Source organism: Rhea pennata, chromosome Z (assembly GCF_028389875.1).
Source record: "Rhea pennata isolate bPtePen1 chromosome Z, bPtePen1.pri, whole genome shotgun sequence".
Classification (NCBI taxonomy): domain Eukaryota; kingdom Metazoa; phylum Chordata; class Aves; order Rheiformes; family Rheidae; genus Rhea; species Rhea pennata.
In genome coordinates, this window is record NC_084702.1 from 56089076 (window position 1) to 56112895 (window position 23820).

Sequence of the window (23820 nt, forward strand, 5' to 3'; positions counted from 1 at the left end):
CTATGATTCATTTAAATATATTAAATATTTTTTCAGACCTGTCATTCTAAAAACTAGGGTATCTTCAGGTTTTCTTTTCCTTAAGCAACTAAAAGTTGTCGTTATTAGTAATCTTTCTCTTATGTACACTTTTGATCTTTGGTGGAGAACTGACATCATGCCCCCAAGTGGATGATTTCTTCTCAATTCCTTAAGCTATTAATTAATATTTGTACACCTTATTATTCAGTACAAGCAGTGTACTCTGTTGTTACACAAGAAGCTGAAAAGATAAAACATATTAGGAGACCAGCATTCACATCACATTTTAAAGATTATTATTTTTTCCTCACTGATGTTACTGTAGTCAGTTTTCTCCCAGGTTATATAACAGTATGATAGAGAAGGCATTTGACCAATACGAATTAATGTTTGAAGCCCCTTGGAGGGGGGAAGGAAACAGCCAGCCTTTAAGAATGATCTGAATGAGGAAGGAGACGATCTCTATATCCTACGGATAAAGATACTTTTTCCAAAATACAGAGCAGCACAAAAAAAGTTGCAGAGGCTGGAATGGTAACTGGAAACAATAATCTTGTCTTCATGTCATCTTCTTGGAAAGAATTAATGCTAAAAGAGCTAAGGAGAATAGTGGAGGATCTGAGGGCATTTACCCTGAGGAAAGAGTTTACTGGGAATTATACTCATTACTTACCAGAAATTACCAGTTCAGTGTAATCACTGTGGAACTCATTGACACAAGAAGTGTTTATGAGCTTTGGAGGAACCATGGAGCTGATACGTGCAGTGCAGTGCTTTTTCCTTTAATTGAAGTCTAGCAGCCTCATTCTGGTAAAAGTGTATGTTAACTGTAAGAGGTTGTCCAATTGTAAGTGCAAAACTTATGAAAATATTTGCCATCATAGTCTTTTACTTGATAGATGCACATAGAGGTATGAAGCTACCGATTACCAGGTGGCATTACAGTAGCTAAAGTGCTACTGAAAGGTCAACAGGAGAGTGCTGGTTTCTTGTGTTCTTGAAATGCAATAGGCTGGTGATAATCACAGTATTGCATTGCATCTTCTGAAGACATCATGAGTAATAATCAGAAGTAATGGGATATGACTAAAATTGGAATATTTTTGTTGACACTTTTTTTAAAAGCATGACTTTAATAGATGACTTCAACTGGCTAGTGTGTTTCAGAAGGAGATTTTCAGGAAAGTGACATTGGCACCATTAGTTTAAAAAAAGTCACCTGTGTTACTCTTTAACAATAAATATTCAACTCTAAATGCACAAATACTTAATGACATCCTTCAGCTTGGTTGGTAATAAGTACTACTTAACTCCTGGACTGAGAAAGCAGCACTTTAAATATCCTTCTAGATAAATTGTAACACTCGAAGTTTGGGTAGTTTGTGACTGTATTTAGTGCTGTACACTGGAGCTGCTGTACATGCCTGAAAGAGCGTGGCTCCCAACAGGAAGGGCTACTGTCACAAGGAGCAGCTCAAAGGGGAAGTTTAGGAGCAAATGTGCTTCCTGCTTGAGAGTAAAGCTGAGATTGTTTGAGTTAGCAGCTCAGGGTAGGAAGAAACTCCCCCTGTATGCTTTTTCAATAATAAATACATATTAAGTATGCCAGTGTCATGCTTGGACCCTGCCTGTGTGCTAACCCAGAAAAATAAGATCACAAGATCATGCTACAGAGGGTAACATTTGTGTGTATATATATATTAAAATATTAATGTAATATCTAAATTTACCATGTAACTAGTGATTATGGAAGAGTTCAGCTATTTACTTTCACAAAGAGCAAGGGAAGTGTCACAAATTTGCATATCAGAAGTACCTGCATGTGTAAGAAGTTACTGATGGTACTAATTGAGTGGTGAAGCTTGATAGGGTCTAGTATTTGGTTGCCATGGCTATAAACATTCATGGGGAAAAATGCATGGAATGCAGGAATTTAACTCTGAATTAAACAGTAAAGTTTTATTCCAAGGTTTTAATTGAAACTATTTCTTTCTAAAAGATGAGTTATAAATCAAACAAAAGTTTTGAATTTGAGATATGAATTACTGGGAAAGATTTTACGGCTTGTTTCAAGCGGGAGTGGGGACTAAATGAACACTGATCTGCTGCAATTTGAATTTGAAATCATCCCTTTTTTAATGTAATAGTCTAGTGAACAGTGTTATTTTGTGTCTAAGGCAGTAGTATTTCTTCTTACAGGCTACCATATAGATATAAATCTCATGTATATGTGTAAGGTTCTGGTCTTTACCTGAAGTTGGTGGTACCCAGTTATTTCCGTAAGAAAATTTTTAGAAGAGGGCGTTCAATTTACTAGAAAAGTAAAATCTTACAGTCTTCAAACACTGATAGAGTTACAGGTGGCTTTATTTAGTGAGTGTGGGAACTCAGCCACTTTACAGAAATGTAAGTCTTTGTATTTGTGATATACATATACATGAAAACAATATACATAGCATACATCAGATGAATTCCACAAATTGTTTTTGTGTTGTTCTCCTGAAAGTTGGAAAAAGTTATATGACTTAAATTCTTTTTACAGGTACTAAGTCTTTGAACAAGTTCTTGTTTTCAACAAGTGTTATGGACAACATTAAAAAAGTAGATAACAACCCTAATAATGATGGAGTTCTACTTAGAATGGGCCTCAACGATAACAAAGCTGGAATGCAAGGTTTGGATAAAGAGAAAATCAATAAAATCATCATGGAGGCTACCAAGGTTGGTTTGTTTGCTTTTTTTTTCTTGTGCTTTATCTGTTACACAGCATCAACAGGCCCCCTTCTTCACTTCCCCAAATTTTCTCCCTCCACTGTGTAAAAGGAGGGCAACTTCTCAGTAGAAATCAATGTCTGAGGAGGAGGGAGTGAGACTCCAGGTTAGAGCGCCAAATCAAGGTTGAGTTCATCCACTGAGTTGATGAAAGAAGTGAACTGAATGGGTCCTTAAGAGCTCACCTTGTTACATGAGACAGTGCACATGTAGCATTGCACCGTGCTGAGGTAGAAGGCTTCAGCTTCCCTAAGACTCTTGCTTTGCCTCTTTCTATTCCGTTTGACCACTCTATCTTTAATCAGTCCAGCAGATCTGTATCTATTTATCACCTTAATAAGAGTAGTAAGATTAATATGACCAGATTTTTTTAATACTATTCCAGTAGAATTCCTGTGTGCTTACCATCTGTCTTGTCTTTTCCCTCTTGGTATTCAAGGAGAGGTGTCCAGGAGGGTGTAACTTTGGTTGCAAGGATCCATAGAGGAGGCTAGAAATCCACAAGGCATTGAAATATTAGTCCTCTCACTCATTTTTGGAGGATCTTCAAATAAAGGTGTATAAGAATAACACTTTGAGCTGCCTCTTGTTCTTGTTACTTTTTCTTGCAAAAGTATGTATTTCATTTGGTGTCACTATGGCCATAGGTGATTTACTTAGATAGCCTTGTGAATTCTGTGTGACTACTATTGCTCTGTGGTAAACTTTGGTGGGGTAGAAAAAAATCTGATTTACAAACAGCTATTCTATGGCAAACTTTTTTTTTTGCTTGTGTTTGCACTATTTTGGTGATACTTGTATGATATTAAGACTAATTTATTGGATGTTTTTTCTCCTTTGCTTGTTGTTTTTTCAAAGCTTAGTGCTTTGTCAAACCTATCCCTAATAATGGTATTTGAAGAATTTATTCTTGTGGAACAGCTGCTGTTTCATCTCCTGTTTTGAGATATAATGAGGTGTAAGATGGACTTTCAAATCTGAAGACATACAGTCTTCTATCTGTAAGAATGTATTTGTGTTAAATAAAGCAAGAGAAAATAATATCAGGGTATCTCTAGAAGTCTGAAAAGAAGCTCTATTTTTTCTTAAACCTTTCTTCCTTTTTCACTCCTTTCAAAACTACACCTACACACACTACCCACTGTTGTATTGCAATAAGATCCTATAATATTTCAACAGTGCAAATGTGAAATACTGCAAGAATCATTAAAAAATAGATAAATAACAATCTTAAATATTGAGTTGATTGCCACACTAGCACTTTAGTAGTAACTTCTCTCAACTAGACTCCAAAAGTAATGTTTGTTTGCAAAGGGGAGAAAAGATGAAATGCATGTCTTGATATTGAAAGAAAATATACTCTAATGTCTTCTAATCAGCGTTTTCCTCTAAGCAATGAGATGTGATGTGTTATAATCTTTCCGCTAATCCTTTATATCATTGCTATAAAAGTGCTTTAAAAGCAATTGCTTTAAAAGGATTTTTTTGCTTTTCAAATAAATGCTTGGTTCTTATATGACTGTTGCTAAATTCTTGGCCTCAGTACCATTGTCTGGTAGTCAAAGAGTTTGAACTGAAAATTTGTCCACTCTCCAATTTTATCAGCTGGCACAAGAAATGATATTACCTCTCGCTACGAGTGTTGCTTATCTTATAAACTAAATAGATGATGTGTGAAAAATATTTTTTCTCAGCTTTGAATTTTCTGGTTTTTCATTTCAGAATAGTTCCTCTTTTCTTTTGTTATAAGTCAGGAAAGGAAGTCACAATACATCTTCTCTACACCATTGTCATCCTTGTATACTTCACTTATGTCTCCTTTTATTCATTCCTTTTCTTGAAGAAGCAATTACAAACTGGCAGATGAGAGGTTTTTTTCATGCCCATTTACTACTTACCTTTTTCTAAGTAGCTTCTATTTCTGCAATATCCTTCAAGATATCCTTCATGATTAGTAAAGTATTCAGCATTCTATGTGGATTTGACTTTTATGATACCATTATTTATTTCCATATAGATTCAACTGTATGGGAATGTGGTGAAACAATTATTTTGTTTTATACCTGCTGTCTTGGGGATAATGCAAAGAACAGTTTGACATTTATTTACCATTTTTAATTGTTTTCTGTAAACATAAGTTTTCTGAATAGTCTCCCAAACTCTTGAGTGGATCTGAGAAGGAAGAGTACTAAATTTGTGTCATTTGAGAAGCACTGTCAGTCTCTCTTGTTTCAGTTTTATAAAAATCCAAAATATTAGAAAACGTTACTGTATTTTAGGTTGTCTGTATTTAAATTTGATAATTCTAAGTCTTTTTAAATAATTGTTATTAAAATGTTCAATTTAAAGTATAGAAATGTTTAGCTGTTTATAGGAAAAGGTAAATGAATAAAAACCTTAGTGTTTTTGCAATTTTTTTGCAGGGTTCTAGATTTTATGAAAATGAACTTAAAAAAGATAAGCAAGTTAACCAACGAATTGAAAAAATGATGCAGCTAAAAGAGAAAATTACGAGCCAACATCTTTTGAAAGCACAGCTGCAGGTACTAATCTTGTAAAGACTATTAAGAGTAAATGGGGAATAATAAATATTTCAGTGTGGTTTATGTTAAATTCTCGTGCTGAGCACAATGCTAACCAGTAATTTGGTGTTAGTCATGTGAGTAGAAGTCTGTACAATGTTTTGGTGATGTAAGCTTATTATAAATTTGCTAGAAGAAAACTAAATATATTTTAAAGTGTATCTGAAATGTTTTCTATATACAAAAATGAAGCAAAGTAATTCCTATTCTTTTAAGTCTGAACAATTTAAAAGGATATTATTGTGGTTTGTGAAAATTTTTATTAAGTATTTTGTTAGTAAGTATCATAAGCTTACTCCCCTATATTTTTTATATATATATATATATTTGTACTAAAAGGCCTACAATGGGATGGGAGGGAGTCGGAGTTGTAAACTCTTCTGCAGCTAATTTATTTCTTATTTATGGTATTAATGAAAAAATCATCACGGTAAGCAGTCGTAAGAAATATAACTCTTGCTGAACTTGAATGATGAAGAGAATATTTCTCTTCAGACACTACAGTGATATATAATATCCTAAATAGTACTACGTATCAAAGCTTGTTAAAAGAAAACTGCAATATTAAGGTTCTACACTAAACATTCTTAAGCACAACAGAATTCAGGTTGCTTGTACAGGCTTAATTTGTTTCCTTTGTTGTTCATACTGTGATTCAGTCTTTAATTACATGATTGTGTGCATTTTTTCCTTAACGGGATTCCTGCTTCATTCAGTGCACAGTGTGTTCACTAAATAAGCAATTATTCAATATCTGCTCTTGTCCTCATTGTTCAATGGGTAGCCTCAAGCCTTGTTTCTTATACACTGGGCTAATACAGTTTTGAGTGCAGGATTATTGACTTCCTCACAGGCTTTACTCTGTTGTACACCACATAGTGTGAATTCTTTAAAAGTTCTAACAATACTCCTGCAAAGTAAAGTGATATTCTTGTTTTGCAGAAAGAACTGAGGCAAGTAAAGATTAAATGTATCCATTAATTTTGGATGCTGCTATGAGGCTTACAGGTCCTGAGTTTTGGTGTACAATCTTTATTTGTATATTACAGATCTGCAAATCACTTCCATAAATTAGTCAGTGTCTCAAATTGGGGCCCAGAAAAGCTTGCAATTACTGTGTACCTTCAAAAAGTTTGTTATAATCTCGCATACCTCAACTGTTTTGGTTCATCTTTAACATGAATGAGTTAGGAAGTCTCTGCCTGTCAGTTTTCTGACTTTTCTGTGGTATCATCATTTAGCCATGAAATCTATACTTCCGTTTTCAGCTTTCTTCAATGCAGATCTCTCTTTTTACAGAGAACAGTTGTATAAAATGAATGAAGCAGATCCTATAAAAATAGTGTATGATTGTACCATACATTCTTCTATTACAAATATATGAAAGCCATCAAATTTGAATTGCTTAGACAGCTTAAATGCTATCTTCTTCTGAACTTGTTTCTTTGGTCTTGCCACACTGTCTTTTCTTTGGATTTTTTTAAATGAAATTTCATTTCAAAGAAAATTGCAAAAGAGTGAAAATCTTTGCCCTACTAGAACCTGCATTTCAAGGCTTAGATTTGAAATCTATGTGCCACTTGCTCAAATAGCAGTGTCCTTTAGTTTCAGTGGAGTAACTACTATCTCAGCTGCCATCCTGCATGAGAACAGTCATTAGAAGGAGATTAGAGTTACACTTTTTTGACAGTTCAGATTTCAGATCTTTGCTGGCAACCAAGCTGTAAAACATTTGGAAATCCTGCACTTTGTTCCGCTCTTTGTAGGTGAATGTACTCTAGTCTGTGGTTTTTGTTACCAAGTATCTTCATCCCAAGTTCTGACCCCCTTTTCTCCTTCCTCTCCTTCCTTTGAATCTATCCTATCCTAAATCTTTCCCTCTTTGTCACACGTGCCCAGATTACTATTAATCTTTCCAAAGCAATCCCTGTCTTTACCCCAAGGTGCCTCATTTAAGTCCCCATCTCCTGGCCCAGTTGGTCTTTCTCTCTTACTGTCTAGGGTCATAAATGCTTCCCCCGTTCCTTGTCACATACCCTTCAGATACTCTTCCCCAGTGTATTATCTCCACTGTTAACGTTTGAAGTCTGATTTGTCCTTTAAGTATGTGATTTGTATTGTTTAGTCAGCTTCTCTAGGTTTCTTAGATACAGGTTCGACTCTCATTGTGGTCTGTCTTTCTTTATTGTCCCTGTCTATCAAATTCTTCCTCTTTTCAGTACTACCTTTTAATGTACCATGAGGGAATCTGTTCTTTTCCTGAAGTTTGTAAGTGAGAGATGTTCTGGAAGTAAAAAGGTATACATATATCTGCTTCCATTAACACTACAAGTTTCTATCTTCAGATCAAGTCTTCCTGGTTTGTAAGATGGTTAGAGGCAGAGATATGACTTCTTAAGTTGACAGTTACTGCAAGTGCCATAATGTCAACTAAAAACCCCATGGTGTTACTGAATTTATTGGACAAAATCCTGATTGCATGTTGGAAACAATAATGTAAACAAAACAGAATCTGCAACATCATGCTCTCTTTCTCAGTACTGGAACGTGTGTGTGCCAAGATACCTTTGATGGTATTTTAGGAAAACTAAAATGTCTGTTAATATTTTTACCATTTTCTTTAAAAAGCCCTCTTTGCAGAATACCATTTACCACCATTAGTTTTGTAAATGTTAGCTATTAGAAGGTAAATCTTTTAAAAGCTGCCATTCCCATGTTAATTTTTCTTTTTTTAATGAACTGAAAGGTAAAAAGCTGTTTTGGAGTTTTCTTAATGAATGTCATTGTCTTTATTATAAGGGAAAGGGAATTTTGTGTGTGTGAGTGTATACACACACATACGTATATGTGTATGTATATATATAAAATGTATATGTATGCATATATGTATATATGTGTATATTATGCACACACGCACATATATATACCCTGTACAGTATCATGTAGTTTTTTATTTTTGAGAAATTACAATAATAGGCCTTACTACTTAGAGTGCAATTGCTTGAAGTGCAACAGAAGTTATAATACTTTAAAATGTATCCAGCTGCTACCAGATTTGCAAAGTGTTCTATGATGTTTGCTATTTTTATCCATATGGATTTTATTCCAGATTTTCCTGGGATACATTTTTCCTCTGTAAATAATTACTGTGATCTTATTAAGCAGTATCAGTGTTTGGTCTCTCTCCACCCTGTCAGATGGTTTTACAAGGATAAAAGATTTTTGTATAAATTTTTCATATCTTACTTTGAAAGAGTAATTTTTTTAATGCAATTTAAGATGGAAAACTTACGTTTTACATGGGATAAGAAACAATGCAAGGTTACTCTTTAGATTGTCTAAAAATAGGTACAAACAAAATTAAATTTCTCAACAATAAAACTTCTCAGCCTGACTTGCCTCTAAGAAACTGTTCTATGACTTTCTTTATCTTACTAGGGAAGCATAGGTGTGTAAGACTCTTAAAGTAAGTCTGCATGTATTTGTTTTGGCATATTACTTTTCTTTTTCTATTTGAGGAGTTAAATTTTTATATTTCTGATCAGTTTAATGTAATTTTACTTTTTTAAGGTTACATTAACTAATCGGTAAGTATCATTTTAGACATACATCTGGGAAGAAAAAGCAAAAGAAAATCTTATAAATATGATAAACCAAAATAAAAATTAAGTTATGTAACTGGAGAAGCAAGAGAGAGTATTCTTGAAAGTAAGTAATTTGAATTTGAGAGTAACCTGCAAATGACTTGTAAAATATAATATTTAAAAAAAGAACGTAAAGACGTCCTTTTGTGGATGATAGAGGGAGTTAACCCTTACAACATTAATAGCATAATGCAAATAAGCTTAGTCCTGAAGAATTTAAATGTAACAATCTGTTCTATGTAACTTTTCCGCTATTTCTTTGGTTGCTGTTTTAATGGCTTAGCCCTAAATTTGTCCAAACCGTTTTGCCAAGCACAGTAAACTCGGGGAACATACTCTGTTTTTCTTTATGGAGTAGCCTAATTTGAGGACCCATTCTAGCCTTTCTACGCTTGGAGCAAACCAAGAAAAAGGGTTAATAAATCATTACTCAGATGCAGCACTCTTTGTTCACCTATCTTTGTTCAAATATCTTCATCTCTAAGGATGTTTCTTTGGGTTAGTTTTTCATTTTTTTTAATAACCAACTCTGTTCAGAGGGGAAAAAAAGAGAAGCCATGTTTAAGTAACTGTGCAAATTGCACACAAATATTTTTCTTCAGGACCCAGTGCAATGAAGCCGGAGATGCTTCTGCACTGGTACCTTGATGTCATAGGTATGTGAGTGTCCTTGTACTTGCAAGCAAAGTGAAACTTAAGTTGCATTTCTTTACATGTATTTCTTGAGCTCTTTAATGCCTGAAGCTTGCTGATCTTTTTTTTTTTTTTTTTTTTTATTTCCCCCCTAACAGCAACAGCCTTTTGCTGTGTAAATAGTGGTTAGCATAGTGATCATTGATAGCACTTCCTTTGTTTCTTTCTTTCTTTCTTTTTTCCCCTTTTCTTTGAGATTTGCTTCTCTTGCTTCCAAAATGGTGTGTGCTATTGACCATATACTTGTCTTAAATCAGTAATTTAAAAATCTAAAAAATTACCTGTTAAGTAATGCAGTCATGCTTACTAATGAAACTCGCAGTTCATGCTTCATATTTGAAGGATACTTGAGAAACAAACACAGCATCTGCAAGCCTTTTTGTAAAGGAATGCAAACAAATTAAGAAGCACAATCAAGAAAATATTTTGTGGTGAGAACTGTGCGCCTGGCCTCTGCCTTGGACCATGGTAGAGCTGATCGAGCAGAGTACTGCTCAGTGTACAGGGAGATACAGCTTGTTGAGGGAGGAAGATATGTCTTTAACACGTAAGAGAAACTCACTCCTTTCCATATAGGCACTTCTTGCCAAAGTCACCTTGCAGTTTTGCTAGCAATCCACCTTTATAGGATATGTGTTCTTATAATGGATATTGAGACATATTAAGAAGGGAGTAACAGTAATATACTAAGCAGGACAGGGACCTGTTTGTTTCTGAGACCTACTTATTTGTGATAGGACAAGATAGATGGATCTGCCCTTTGAATTGTTGGTCTCCTTTTTACCTGCCTAAGCCAGTTTTCTGAAGTGTGATAACTTCAATTAGGAGTGTTGGAAGTTTACACTCTAGCTTGTTTTATTTTGTTTCAGTAACCTGTGTCACATTAGCTAAAGCTGTGTCTTCAGTGGATTTTACTAGGCTTCTGTCTGAATCAAGTCATGTATGTTTTTTTTTTTCATTTTTTTCTGTCCCACAAAGTTCTAAGGGAAGCTGCAGACACTGGATATGTGTAAAGCAATCTGATTTTTGAACTTAAAAAGCTATGCAATTAGTTTCCACCCTCCCTCTCCCTGACTTGCATACAACTTATCAAAAAAATAAGATGAAAGGACGAATTATTTCAGTTAAACAAATCTATAATTGTATTTTCTTCAGTGTTACTTGTTGTAACTCAGTAAACCTCTAGAAGGAACCTTTGTCCTTTCAACCAAAACTCGTTCCACATTGATAGTGTTTGTGAGAAATGTTTTGTGTCAGTGAAACTTGCACGGATTTTTACTGAACATTACACCATCGTTGAAGCCTCCTTGATTGAAACAAGCATTTACAGGGAAGAATATTGTTTTTCCCTATTTTTTCTTAATTCATTTCTAGTTCAAGATTCCAACACTTAGGTGTTTTTGCAAGGGAACTTTCTGAAATGCTGTACATACATGCAGTTCTTAAAAGAAGAATAGATTGCTAAATTGTATAGTAATGACAGTTCTTAAAGACCAGAAGAATTTAAATGTAACCATCAGTATATGTATATTCTATTGTTTTCTCAGCCTTTTGCTGTAGGGTCTAATGCAAGCAGGAGTCTGATAGTGAAGGAACTGAGGGTTAAAGGAAAAGGCTGTACCAATTTTTGTCACCACTTAGGAAGATGAGGTTGTTCATGTAATAGCAGCATTCTAACAGGTACAGCCAAACAAGATTTGCTGCTTGTATATCTTGGTGTTTCATATATCTGAAGTGGGATACAGATTTGTTCAGCGTATCACGAGGACCTCAGTATAGATGCATATCAGTGCATTTAAAGATATCTAGTAAAAAGAATTTGAGTGTCAGTACATACCAGGTAAAAACGGTGAATGACTATGCATGAATGAACAAAACCTTTTTTATTACTTTTTAGAACTTTTGCTGCAGTTGTGTTCTCTCAGAGAATGAGCTGCATCAGAAACTGTGTGTGTGTGTGTGTGTCTGTGTTTAACTATGTGCCAGATACTTTCAAGTTTTTGGTACCATCTATACTAATGCACTTCTGCCAGGTTAACAGGTTTCTAATTATTGGTTGTATACACTGTTCAGGTGGACAAACTTGTGATGGAACTGGAACAGAGCCGTAACCTTAGCTGTACTATTGTACACATTGACATGGATGCCTTCTATGCAGCTGTAGAAATGCGAGACAATCCAGAGCTGAAGGAAAAACCTATAGCAGTGGGATCAATGAGTATGTTGGTAAGGCCAAATGTCAAGCTAGTACAGAAATCATAAACTTGAAGAAAAATAAAACACATAATAGCATAACATAATGATACTGTTACAAAGATGATTTTTATTGAGTGTGTGTGGGAAAAATAACAATAGAGAAAACATCTATTCATATACTGTATAAGTTTGGATTTTATTTTTCAGGGAAGTGTAGTGATGAAATTTTAAAAGCTTAAACAGGCTGAAAGGGAGGAAAAAAACCTTGCATATTGAACCTCAGCTGCATCAGTCCTTTCTGTGTGGAGCTTTGCGGTTGGATTGTTGAAAACTAAACCTATTTTTTCTCTCCTAAGTCCACCTCCAATTACCATGCTAGGAGATTTGGTGTACGTGCAGCCATGCCTGGGTTTATTGCTAAGAAGCTATGCCCACATCTAACTATAGTGCCGTTAAACTTTGAAAAATATGGGAAAGTGAGTAAAGAGGTAAGTCTGAAAGAAGTACTCTCTAATAAAAAGTCAATGTGCTTTGTTTTAGACCTTATGAATATATCAGTTTTAAATAACATGAAAAGTTATAGTTTTAATGTTAAACTCTTCAGTGACGTGGCTTTTAATATGAATTAGATGGAACATTGTGCTTTTTGGCAAGGAGCTGAAAAAGAGTTATATTCATCCATACTATAATTTTAATGAAGTCAGTAGTGATGCTGGTAGAGGTTTTCAAAACTATGTATTGAACTAGTAATACTAATTGACCCCTATTGTACTCCTCTTCAAAACCATGGAGCATAATCCCGTTATTAGGAAGCTACAACTACATATGAAACTTGGAGATAATTGTTTCATATGAAGCATGATAATCATTTGCAGTGCTAATTACTGGAAAGAGAAGTAAGACATAGTGGTGAGTTCCAAATGAAGATGGATTTGTTTTAAAAGGAGGGATTGAAATAAAGTGCAAATAGTTAGGAGGGAAAGAAATTACATCTTTATCCAAGGAAGTGATTTTACTTAGCAGCAGGAGAAATACTTTTTTTTTTTTTTTTTTTAAGAAAAGAAAAGAAAAAGTGTTTTGTAGATCTTAAATCAAACTTCTGCATGGTACAAGTCTGTTGACTTCAGTAAAATTATGCCAACACTGCTTTTTTAAAGCATGATTTTTTTCACATGGATAAAAATAAGCTAATCACTAATTTTGATTGAATTTAAATTTACTCACTTCTGCTTTAAGTAAATATATAAAAGTATTTCAGAATGGCTTTGAACTTGTTAGGGATCTCAGATTACATTCTATGTATTTCATTTGTTATTTCAGATAAGAGGAAAAGTGTTAAAGGTGCAGATTGATTGGTTTTATATTTATACTTTCCTCTTGGGATTAGAGTTGAAAATATTTTGATGTATTTCATTTTGTCATCGAAATCTGTGCAGCGAATCCTATCTTTAATCAGTTTTTGAAAGATGAATTACATGTGACCAAATATGGCCATTTGTTTTAAGATGTTATGTTTTGGGAGGATGCAGCTATCATTAAAGAATTCTGATAAGTTTTGCCTGTTGGTCCTGATCAATACTCTAAACTATCCCCAAACTGTTGGCTATTACTTTAGTTTGATTGTAACTAAAGCTTAGTTTTTCTTAAATTATCTGTCCAATGCACAGTGCAAGAAAGCCCCTTCACATCATGTGCTCATTCCAGAGTTCTAACACATTCCCAGATCCCCAGTGTTTTGCTCATGAGGTTGCTGCAGTGTCTCTGAACCTAGTGTCTGCGGGGTCATTATACACTCATCTTAGTCACCTCTACAGTAAAAGATGTTGCTCAAAACCCCTGCTTAATTCTTACTTATTACTGATATCTTACTACTTGTGAGAATCAGCACTATATATTTTACTTTCAATGCAAATTTTTGTTCTATAAATGTCTTAAGTATTGCTTGGTCATTTTGAAGCTTCAGAGCACCTTAGTTCACCTGATAATTGTGTGTTTAGTTCTGCTGTTACAGCAAAAAGCTTCAAATATTCAATCTATGTTTATTAAGGTTAGAGAAATATTGGCTGAATATGATCCCAATTTTATGCCTATGGGCCTAGATGAAGCCTATCTGAATATAACAGAGTACTTGGAGGAAAGATTGAACTGGCCTGAAGATAAGAGAAGGTGGTACTTTAACACAGAAAGCACTGCAGAGAATGGTAAGCTGATTATTGTAATTTCGTGCACATAATGTATACATCAAATAAACTGCACCAATTTAAAAGTGCAAGTACTTAAATACAAGTCCTCAGATAATTTATACTCCTATATGTTCTCTGCCTCTGTTTTTTCTATAGGTTACACGTTAACTTTCTCTACTACTCACCCATGCATAAAAGGTGTGCTACTGATGAATCAGAGTTGAGGGAATATTCTTTTCTTTTAACTTGTGAATGATTACCTGTGAAAAATGGTGCTAGGTTTGTTAATTCCAATTGAAAGTTTTAGATATGTATTTTGCATTTACAATTCAACATGTTAATTGTACAAGTGAGTAGTAATAACTTTATGACTTAAAAAGGTGGTAGAATAAATAAATGTTAAGGTAAAGTTACTGATATTTTAAAGGGTGTTTCCTAGTGGTGCAGTAAGTCCTGTATAGCAGGAACATGAGAAATTACCTTGGAAAGACAGTGTACATAAGCTCTATTAATATGACTGTTTCACAAGAATAAAAATATATTAAAAAAGTGAGCTTTGCAACAGTACAGTAATGATTAAAATATGACTGCTTTTCATTTGACTCTAGAAGGTGTAGTTGGAACCACAACCACAGCTGTTTGCACAGTTGGGACAAATATAAAAGGAGGAGTCATGCTAATGCTTGATGTACAAACCAAAACATTTATATTCTCAGTATTCAAAAATGACTGAAGTAGCCTTTGAAATAGCCAAGAGGATAATCGAGGATACATTATACTGAAAAAATCAGTAAAACAAAAAGAAACAAACTGATATTTTCTTTACAAAGGAAGTGTCATTGATGTGTAGTGACATGTCTCTTCTGCTTTTTTTCAAGTCTATGTTCTTTTGAAAGACAAACAGTCAGAATGTGAACCTGTAATAGGAAAGTGCTTGTAGAATTAGATACAAGACTGCTGATTTTACAATCTCTGTGATGACTGCAGGCACAAATAAACTCCTGAGGCTGGCTATTTTAGAACCAGATACTCTAGAACCTTAATTTTCTTGGAGAACATTGGGGGGGAAAAAAAAGCACTTCTCTGAAGGATTTCTACTTCTGCAAAAAAGGGGACCCTTTGTCCTTCACTCTAATATGAAACAAAAATAATGCAAAAAGCTTGACATTATTCTGCTGTTACAGCAACAGGGTTTAAACCTTGATGTTTTTCTGGAAGTAAAGTCCAATCTCCTAGTCAATTCTTCTTACTACAATTTGGGATTGATTTTAGATTAGAACAAAGCAGTTGTGGCTCCCCTTTCTTGAAAAAAAAAGGAATGCAATTATTTTAGGTAAATAATTACATACTTTTTAAAATTCAAACTGAAAAAGTGAAATTGCTATTCAACTCTTCAGTGACTGCAGAAGGCAGTCAATAAAATATACATTGTATATAGATTAATTAATTGTGAATTCTTTTATAACGTAGATAAACAGGATACAAATATTTCTGCCAAACTCGGTTTAAATGAAGATGCATTCTCTTCTTCACCACTGCTGTTTGAAGACAACACGTCTCTGACAGATGGCCACCCTGAACAAAGAGGTCCGTCAGCAGTGAAATCAGTTGTCTTTGGAACTTCTGCAGAGGAAGTTGTGAAGGAAATTCGCTTTAGAATTGAACAGAAAACTAGACTGACTGCTAGTGCAGGTATTCAGACATGAATGATAATGCTTTGTAGTACCATGATGTCTTCCACACACAAATCTCAGAGGGTACTACGGGTATAAGGAATCAGCATTACCACAGCATTCTTTGCTGCAAAGTAGTATGCCCTGTTTGTAGGTCTGTAAAGACTGACTTTCAGGTCTCTCAAGAAATGTTATAGGAATCAAATGCAGTTATGCATATATATTATAAAAGCGTTCTTAGTATTTGCAGTGGCTTATGGCATTAGCAAAAAGAATGATATAATTGAGTTTTTCTTTCTTTTTGAAATAGAAGCAACGTGGAAGAATGACCGGGGCTCAGGTGCTAGTCTTAACATTGATGACACTTAACACTTGTTTTAGTGCCTCAGGTAGATTGTTTTTGTAAGTCTGTGGTCATAGAGAAATCTGTTACTGGCTGCTGTTAGTTTGAATTCTATATAGTTAAATATTCTAGTGCTCCACACTATTCCTTGATTATGCCAGTATTAACGTTCATTAAAATGTCAGCTCTCTGAGAAGCATCAAAGTTAATAAGCTATTTACCAGCTTTTTAATATTTATCTTTCAAGTTTTAGATCTTTAACTCTGTGCAACGTACCTGTAAGTTTCAACTGTTCTGATGATGTCTGGATTAGCTCCTTAGAAAAGAATAAATTCATAGCCACTTAGTTTGGATGTTGTCCTTGTGGCTTTGTGATCCAGGTCAGTGAGTCATCAGGGAGTGCTGAGCTTTACGAAGCAGATGTGGAAGAATGGGCAGCCAAGAAGTAGTCAGGGAAATGTCAAATGTAAGCAGAGGTAAAGGAGCTGCTAACAGAAAGAGGCAGCATATAATATATCATGGGTGATAGCAAAATAAGATTTTTGTTCTACTGAAGTTTTGTCTTCCTAAGGATGAGCTACTGTTTAGAGAGTAGACATAGCTCTCATAAGTGCATCAGGGATTTTTATACCCAAGAGTGAAAAACAGAAAACTGAAAAATACTGATAAGCAGTAATAAATAGAATTATTTATACCATTTTGACTAATAAATTACAGCAATAATTTATTAAGTAAATCAAAAATTAGATCACTTGGAGTGCAGAGCAGAATAATTCTATTTGTCTGTTAGTAACTATTTTTAAAAATTTACTTTGATGGAAAAGTCTCCTCCCCACCAAATGGCATCAGTGAAATATTTATCTTTTAATACTAAATAACTACATAGTAGTGATAGTCCCCAGAAGAATTTAGTTTGGTACGTTTTGTCAAAATTAATTTAGTCCTTTTGCTGAAATGTGACTAAGAAATATCTCCTTTAGATTAGAATTCATTGTAAGTATTGTAAACATTTCCTTTCTGCTACTGTAGTTATTGCTATCATGAAATTGTTCAGTTATGTAACTGATGTTATTTTTTAAACATGTGGTATTTAACCTCTAATGACTGTTTAGTGTTGTGTTACCCTGACTGTCTCAAAATAGTCGGTACACTTCATCTGGTGCATTGATTATATTTAAGCTGCCATATGTATTTATATGCTTAAGTTCTTGCATGTCTATTACAAACATTTCTGCAGAATTATAACTGATGCTAACAAATTTGTTATCTCCTTTTCTTTAAGTTTAGTCTTTGCCAAATGTGTAGGTTACACTTGCACCTTTAGGTCTTGGACAACTGAAATCAAAGATTGTCATGTATTTTAAATAAAGTGTGTTTATTGCTTATTTGTTTGTTTTAAGGAATAGCTCCAAATACAATGTTAGCAAAAATGTGCAGTGATCAGAATAAACCTAATGGACAATACAGAATCGCACCTGACAGACAAGCTGTGCTAGACTTCGTGAAAGACTTGCCTATTAGGAAGGTAAAACAAACAAACAAACAAACATGACATCTACTTTTTATGGTTTTATACAATCATGTATGTTTTTTATGCTCTAAAAGCAAGATTTTTACTGAAGAAATGTACCTTTCTTTAGGTAATTTGCCCAGTAATTATTGATGTAAATTGTGTGATGTTGAATCTACAAACACGAAGTTTCCAGCTTATTAATGCTTACTCTTTTTTAGGTGCCAGGTATAGGAAAAGTAACAGAGAAGATGTTAAAAGCCCTTGGAATTGTGACTTGCTCAGAACTTTATCAGCAGAGGGCACTGCTTTCTCTTCTCTTTTCAGAAGCATCTTGGCATAATTTCTTGGATATCTCCCTTGGTTTAGGCTCAACACATTTGGAAAAGTATGTTTTAGGAGTTTTTTAATGCATTTACGGTTTGCTAAATGCTTTCTTGTGTGAGTTGCATACAATACATTTTAAGACACATCTTACTGTTAAATCCTCAGAATGCAAATTTGGCTCATTTAATGTGTATCTTTTAATAGTTTTGTGGCTATGCCAGTGTTGTTAGTATGATTATAGGTACGATACAAAACTTTTTAATATTTAGTCATTATGTGTAACAGCCATGTCTAATATGTGAAATCAAAAAAGTCTGTTGAAGAAGTTGTGCATAAGTGTACATCAAGAAATTAAGTTAGTATTGTTTAGGATAACCTCATAATTACTGAAATAACTAATGACAAATCAATTTTTTATCATAATGAGAGATCCTAAGAGCAACTTTTGTTGCTCTTGATTGTTATTATATGATCGTAACATTCACATTGATGTCTGATCTTCTTCATACTTCTATTGGAAGTAAGTCAAGTATCTGACTTCAATTCTGTGTCTCCCTTCATGTTTATGTGCGTATTAAATAACATAAATAACAATTTGTGAATTTGTTGCACTTAGAACTGAAGATGTTTATATCCCTCTTTGTGTCTGTTCCTTGAAGGTTGTACTACTCGGGTATCAGAATGCATTTTAGCCTCCTATTTGAAAGGGAGAAAATGATTCTTATTAGCGAATACATCTTTTCAATAATATACATCACTTCTAAGGCTGCCCTGAGCACAGATGTGTAACTCTGTCTTGTTCTTCAAACAAGCAAGCAAAAATTTTTCTGTCTTAAGTAAACAAGAATCCTAATTATGATTCTGAGCCCTTACTTTTGGGCTCTTCCTTAAATATTGCTTATAGGTAGCTTTCAAAAGTGTTGAAATTCTATTTAAAAATAATTTGAGATTTTGGTTTGGTTTCATTAGGAGTTAGGTTCCAAAGTGTCTTTAAGTTCTTCAGAAAAACCTATTTCATTTTATTTCCATTACTTCTCTGACAAGAATTGATCTTCCGTTTTTCATTTGACTTCAAAATAATATGTGCAGTCAGGATTTCGGCTAACACAGGCCACTAATGTACTTCCACAAGTCTAATGGGTTTTTCTTTTCCTTTTTGGAAGTTTTAACTTGAAACAAAATATGCAGTAAGGTTTATTTTGTAAAGGGGACTTGTCAAAAGGTAAAATGGGATTGTCCTAATACTTGTTTCTATTCTGATAATGCAATCTTATTTAAAAATTGGTGACCTTTCTTCCTTTGTTTACACTATTTAGGTGTTGTGTAGTCTGGGAAATCTCGTAATATGTTTAAAAAAATAATAGAAATATTTAAAAACATTTTCCCCTTCATCTTTTGAATTGTATTGTCTAAGAAATTGATTTTTATTTGCACCAACTTGATTTCAGTGATTTTTAAGGTCAAGAAAGCAAGCCTGTAACATGTCTGATTCATCAGTAAATATTTCATTTTATGGTCATTGTCTTTGACCAGCTTTTTTTAGGAAAATGTGAGCATAATAAATTTGTTACTTCTTGTACTTATAAACAGAAAAAGAACTTGAAAAGAAAATCTGGGGAACTCCTTTTATAAAGAAGAATTGTTAAAGGATGCTCAGTCGAAAGAACAAATCAAATGTGAGGAAAAAAAAACTATACATCCCCTTTAAAAAGGGCGATAGTCTAAGAAAGCAAGTAAACTAATTGCTCAGATCAATCCGTTAGAAAACAATCCTAAACGTTCATAGTGTGTTTAGGATTTTTATTGAAGTACTTCATGGTACATAGCGTGGTAAGACAGTACAGGAATTGTAGTTTTGTTAGTTTTTACCTTAACAGACTTCTAATAATGCAGAAGGCTGACTAATTTTACAAAATTTAAGTTTTTATTGACATCTGTGATTATTCTATGACTCTGCTTCACCTATAGTAGGTTAAGTTTCATGAAGAAATACAGTTTCCTTTTTGCACTCTCTTAAGTTTGATGCATAAGATTTGTAGAAAAAGCTAACATCCGGATTATAGAAAAGGTTGCTGTTGCTTATCGAGACACAATTGATTGACTCAGAGTTCATTAAAAGGACAATAATTCTAAGTAAAGTGAGTATATAAAATATTTTTTCTTTTTAAAGGGATGGAGAAAGAAAAAGTATGAGCACTGAAAGGTATGCCTTTTTAATATTGAAAAGATTACCTTAATCACTTACGTAGTACAAGGTAGTATGAAAATTTTTTAGTCAAATAACTTCACTATATCTCTCCCTGTGTTAAAAATTATTTGCATGTTAATTGCATGTACAGTAAGTTCAGTATGTCAGATTATCAAATTGAGATTTTTTTCCTCTTTAGAATTTTATAGTTCTTCCTGTCTATTTATCTCTTCTGTTTTCTCATTATCTGCTTCTCCTAATGCCTGATGCATCAAAATGGTCTTTAAGTCATAATATATGGTGGGAATATAAGGATTTGAATTCTTTTTTTGTATTTTAGCTTAATGACTTTAACGTGTTCCAGTTTTTAACTATTGTTGTTCTTGTTCTGATTGCATTCTAAAGGAATGTCTACCGTCCTGAGATCATAGAAAATATTTCTAGGGAAACCTGAAAACTCCTGTAGATCAGCTATTTCACTGCTTCGTTGTCTTTGCAATTAGGATAAATCTGCTTAACTGGTATATGATTTGGAGCACACTTGCTGCAAGTTAAGTCAGTTAAGTTAAGCCCTAGTTGATCTGAGGGATAATTTCTTTCTTTCTTCCTTGCAAAACCTTTTTGTATACTTAAGACTGTTATATAGCACTCACCCCTTGTCTTTTCTATGTTATCACCTGATTTAGTGAGTCCAGGCCATCAATACAAAATAGTTGTATTAGTTTCTGTGCATGATATGTACTCTTTAGTATACAGTTGACAGATATGTCACATTGGCTCACAAAGGGCTTTATATAATGACAGAAAACCTCAAAGTGTATATAGTTTTTTGGCATGTTTCTATTTTTTGCCAAGATAAGTGCATTGTGTGTGTCTTCTGTGATGAAGTTTTGCCAAGATATTTTTCTGAGTTACCAGCCACATTCTTATGTTTTCTCTTTCATTTCCCGGTGTATTTTTCCCAGTTGGTATAGTCCCGTATAATCTTATGCTTGAGATCATAGATACATTTTCACAACCTTAGTGAATCATCTTGAAAGTTTCCCTGTCTTTTCCCCATGTATTCTTGCTTAGTCTCTCCTTCAATTTTTTCAAAGAGAAATTGAGAAAAACCTGATACCTTCTTTTCCCTGTTGTTGTTTCTTATCTGCTTCTTCTGGTGCAACAATAGTTGTGGGCAGCCCAAATAAGCTCCAGAAGATTTGGAGAGCCTTTTCAGAACTGAGAAATACAGAGCTGTAGTCTTGTGCTGGTTTGGAGGCAGATGGATAATCTGTTTTTCTTCCCTTCATCTCCCCTTCCTAAGGGAGATGGGTTTAGACCAGTGAGGTAGATGAGCTGCTGAAGTTATATGATTAATTGTATGGGCAGAAGAGATGAGCCTGCAATAGCACTCTCTATCCTGTCCCTTCCAAAGCTACTGCTTTTACAGCTTCCCAATTACTGCAGCGTTGACATGCTGCCAATATAGCACTAGCTGGATAATTTATAACAGTTGGATAATGTTATAGGACCCACAGTAAAATGTTCATCCTTTGTTATTCTGACAGCCTACAACCATTCTTAGGGGAATGTGAATCATAATAGGGGGATGACTTTTCAATACAGTCAGGTAAACCTGAATGTTACTTAGAGGTGTGAAATCCACAAGTTTAGGGACCTCACATTCCTAAATACAAAGGCTAGCGTGAAACAATAGGTCTCTGAGACCTTCCCAAAAGCATCTGGCAGCCATAAGCTTTGCTACCAGCTTCCCTTAAAAACACTGCTGGCTAGTGGTTACCTTTCCTCTCCAGTTATTACTGAAAGGCAGATATACACCAACAAACAAACAAACAAAAAAACCACCTGTCATTCCCTGCTAAGGAGCTCTCAGGAAGACAGTTAGCATTCTTTTGGGCAGAAAGCTAGTTTTTCCTCCTCTGAGGCTAGCCTAATTATCCTAGCTGGCAACCTTTTTCTTAGCATTTGCCTTGTTTATTTCTGCTGCTTGGCTCAGAAGTTGACTTTCTAATTCTTTCTTTCTTCTGATGTTACACAGCACTGTACAAAGGAGATCATGTACAAATGTTTTGGCTGGCTCCATGAATTCAGTTGCCATTAGTATTCTCTGATGTAAATATTTAGGCATTCATGAGTTTAAATCTGCTACATCTTCAAATACTGCATGAGAAGTTGAAATGTCAAATTATTTGGAGGAGTTTGTGATCTTTTTTGAAATACGTGCATGTGTATAAATCTTTCTGTATAATATTCATGTTAATATTCATTCTCTTTTTGAAGTCAACACTTAAACCCATACAACCTTCTTCTGATGCACTTTTGCTAAAGTGATAAAAAGTATATTTAGATAGCAGTCACTGAACAAGTTTTAAGATTCATACTGAAAAAATCTTATCGTTATCTTAGAACGTTCAGTGAAATTAACACAGCAGAAGATCAGTACAGCTTGTGTCAAGAACTTTGCAGAGACTTGGCTCAAGAGTTACAGAAAGAGGGACTTAAGGTATTTATGTTATTCTTTATTTACTTGCAGAAAGACAGCATTTGGCATTCAAGTTTATTAAATGCAGTGTTAGTGCAAATGCTTTCAGCAGTATCCTACCCTGCATTCTGTTTTCAAAAGATTCCATTCTTTAATTTGCACATGATTTAGACAGAAATTTGATTTTACACTGATGGCTGTTTAATAATAACTTGATGAATTAGTTTATTTTTTCATGAATATTTGGCATATAAGACATTTTATGCTAAAAAGCAGTATTAATAAACAGAGCTGAGGAAAAGAGCAGACTGTCTAGGACCTGTGCTTTAACCAATTATAAAATTCTAATGCGTTTAGAGGACTGTATTTTGTCAGGTATTCACAGAGGATCCAGTTGGTAGCCCATAGTGTAGTTCTAAAAAGTTAGTGTGTCCTATGCTTGCTGAAAAGTTGTTTGTACCATCTAATGGTATGACTAATATAAACACCCTCATATTTCTTCTCCCCCAATTTCTGTTTATTCTGTGGAAAGAATAGTTCATATTTTCTATGGAGGTCTTCATAGTAAAGCAAGGAATAACATTCAAGACCTAAAAGAATTCTGATTAGCCCTCTTCAGCCATAAAAAGTTGTCTGAAAAGATGACAGGTAGAAGGGGAAATCACTGACTGTGAAGGACAAGGGGTAAACTTTCGAAAGCACCAGAGCAAGCCATTTATTTATGTTTGGATGGATGTGCTAAGTGACACAAATGGTTTTGAAAGTGTTTCCAAAGGGTTTATATTTGAAGAAAAAGATGGCAATCACTTTTAGATTAGCAGATTACTGATTTTGGGAATTATTGTGCAGTTACTGAATTGCATATAGGCATTTACATACGTAAGTGCTGTGTATTGTTGTGATAGTACCATGCAGGTGGAAGTTTTCACCAGACTCTTCACTGGATATCACCTAAGGATGCTTATTCATTTTGCTAGCAAGGTTGAGGTAACTGGTGCTTAAAGTTCTCAAGTCAGGAAATGTATTTCTGATAGGGAGGGGCAGAAGTTGTGGCTGCAGCCAGAGCATGAAATGTATTGACTGTACACTGTTGGCAGATGGTCTGCTGGGGACTATAGCTGAATGTACCAGTTTAGAGAGTTTGACTTTGGCAGCAGTTTAAGAGTAAGTGCAGAGTTTTATAGACAAGTCCTTGGCAATGCC

At 34.3% G+C, this 23820-nt stretch overlaps 1 protein-coding gene across 3 annotated transcripts in view; it reads left to right on the forward strand.

Annotated features, from left to right (window-relative positions):
- Nucleotides 1-23820, forward strand: part of POLK (DNA polymerase kappa) — a 35934-nt gene that overhangs the window by 6612 nt on the left and 5502 nt on the right. For 2 of the 3 annotated variants that reach the window (XM_062599835.1, XM_062599836.1), the window contains exons 3-12: nt 2564-2742; nt 5217-5336; nt 11786-11938; nt 12265-12396; nt 13956-14109; nt 15562-15783; nt 17508-17632; nt 17839-18005; nt 20115-20147; nt 22542-22638. In XM_062599835.1, the coding sequence (XP_062455819.1) occupies nt 2605-2742; nt 5217-5336; nt 11786-11938; nt 12265-12396; nt 13956-14109; nt 15562-15783; nt 17508-17632; nt 17839-18005; nt 20115-20147; nt 22542-22638 (1341 nt within the window). In that variant the 5' untranslated portion in view covers nt 2564-2604. Of the gene's footprint in view, nt 1-2563; nt 2743-3232; nt 3350-5216; nt 5337-11785; nt 11939-12264; nt 12397-13955; nt 14110-15561; nt 15784-17507; nt 17633-17838; nt 18006-20114; nt 20148-22541; nt 22639-23820 lie in introns of those variants that run through there. The other variant, XM_062599837.1, reaches the window with a different exon arrangement.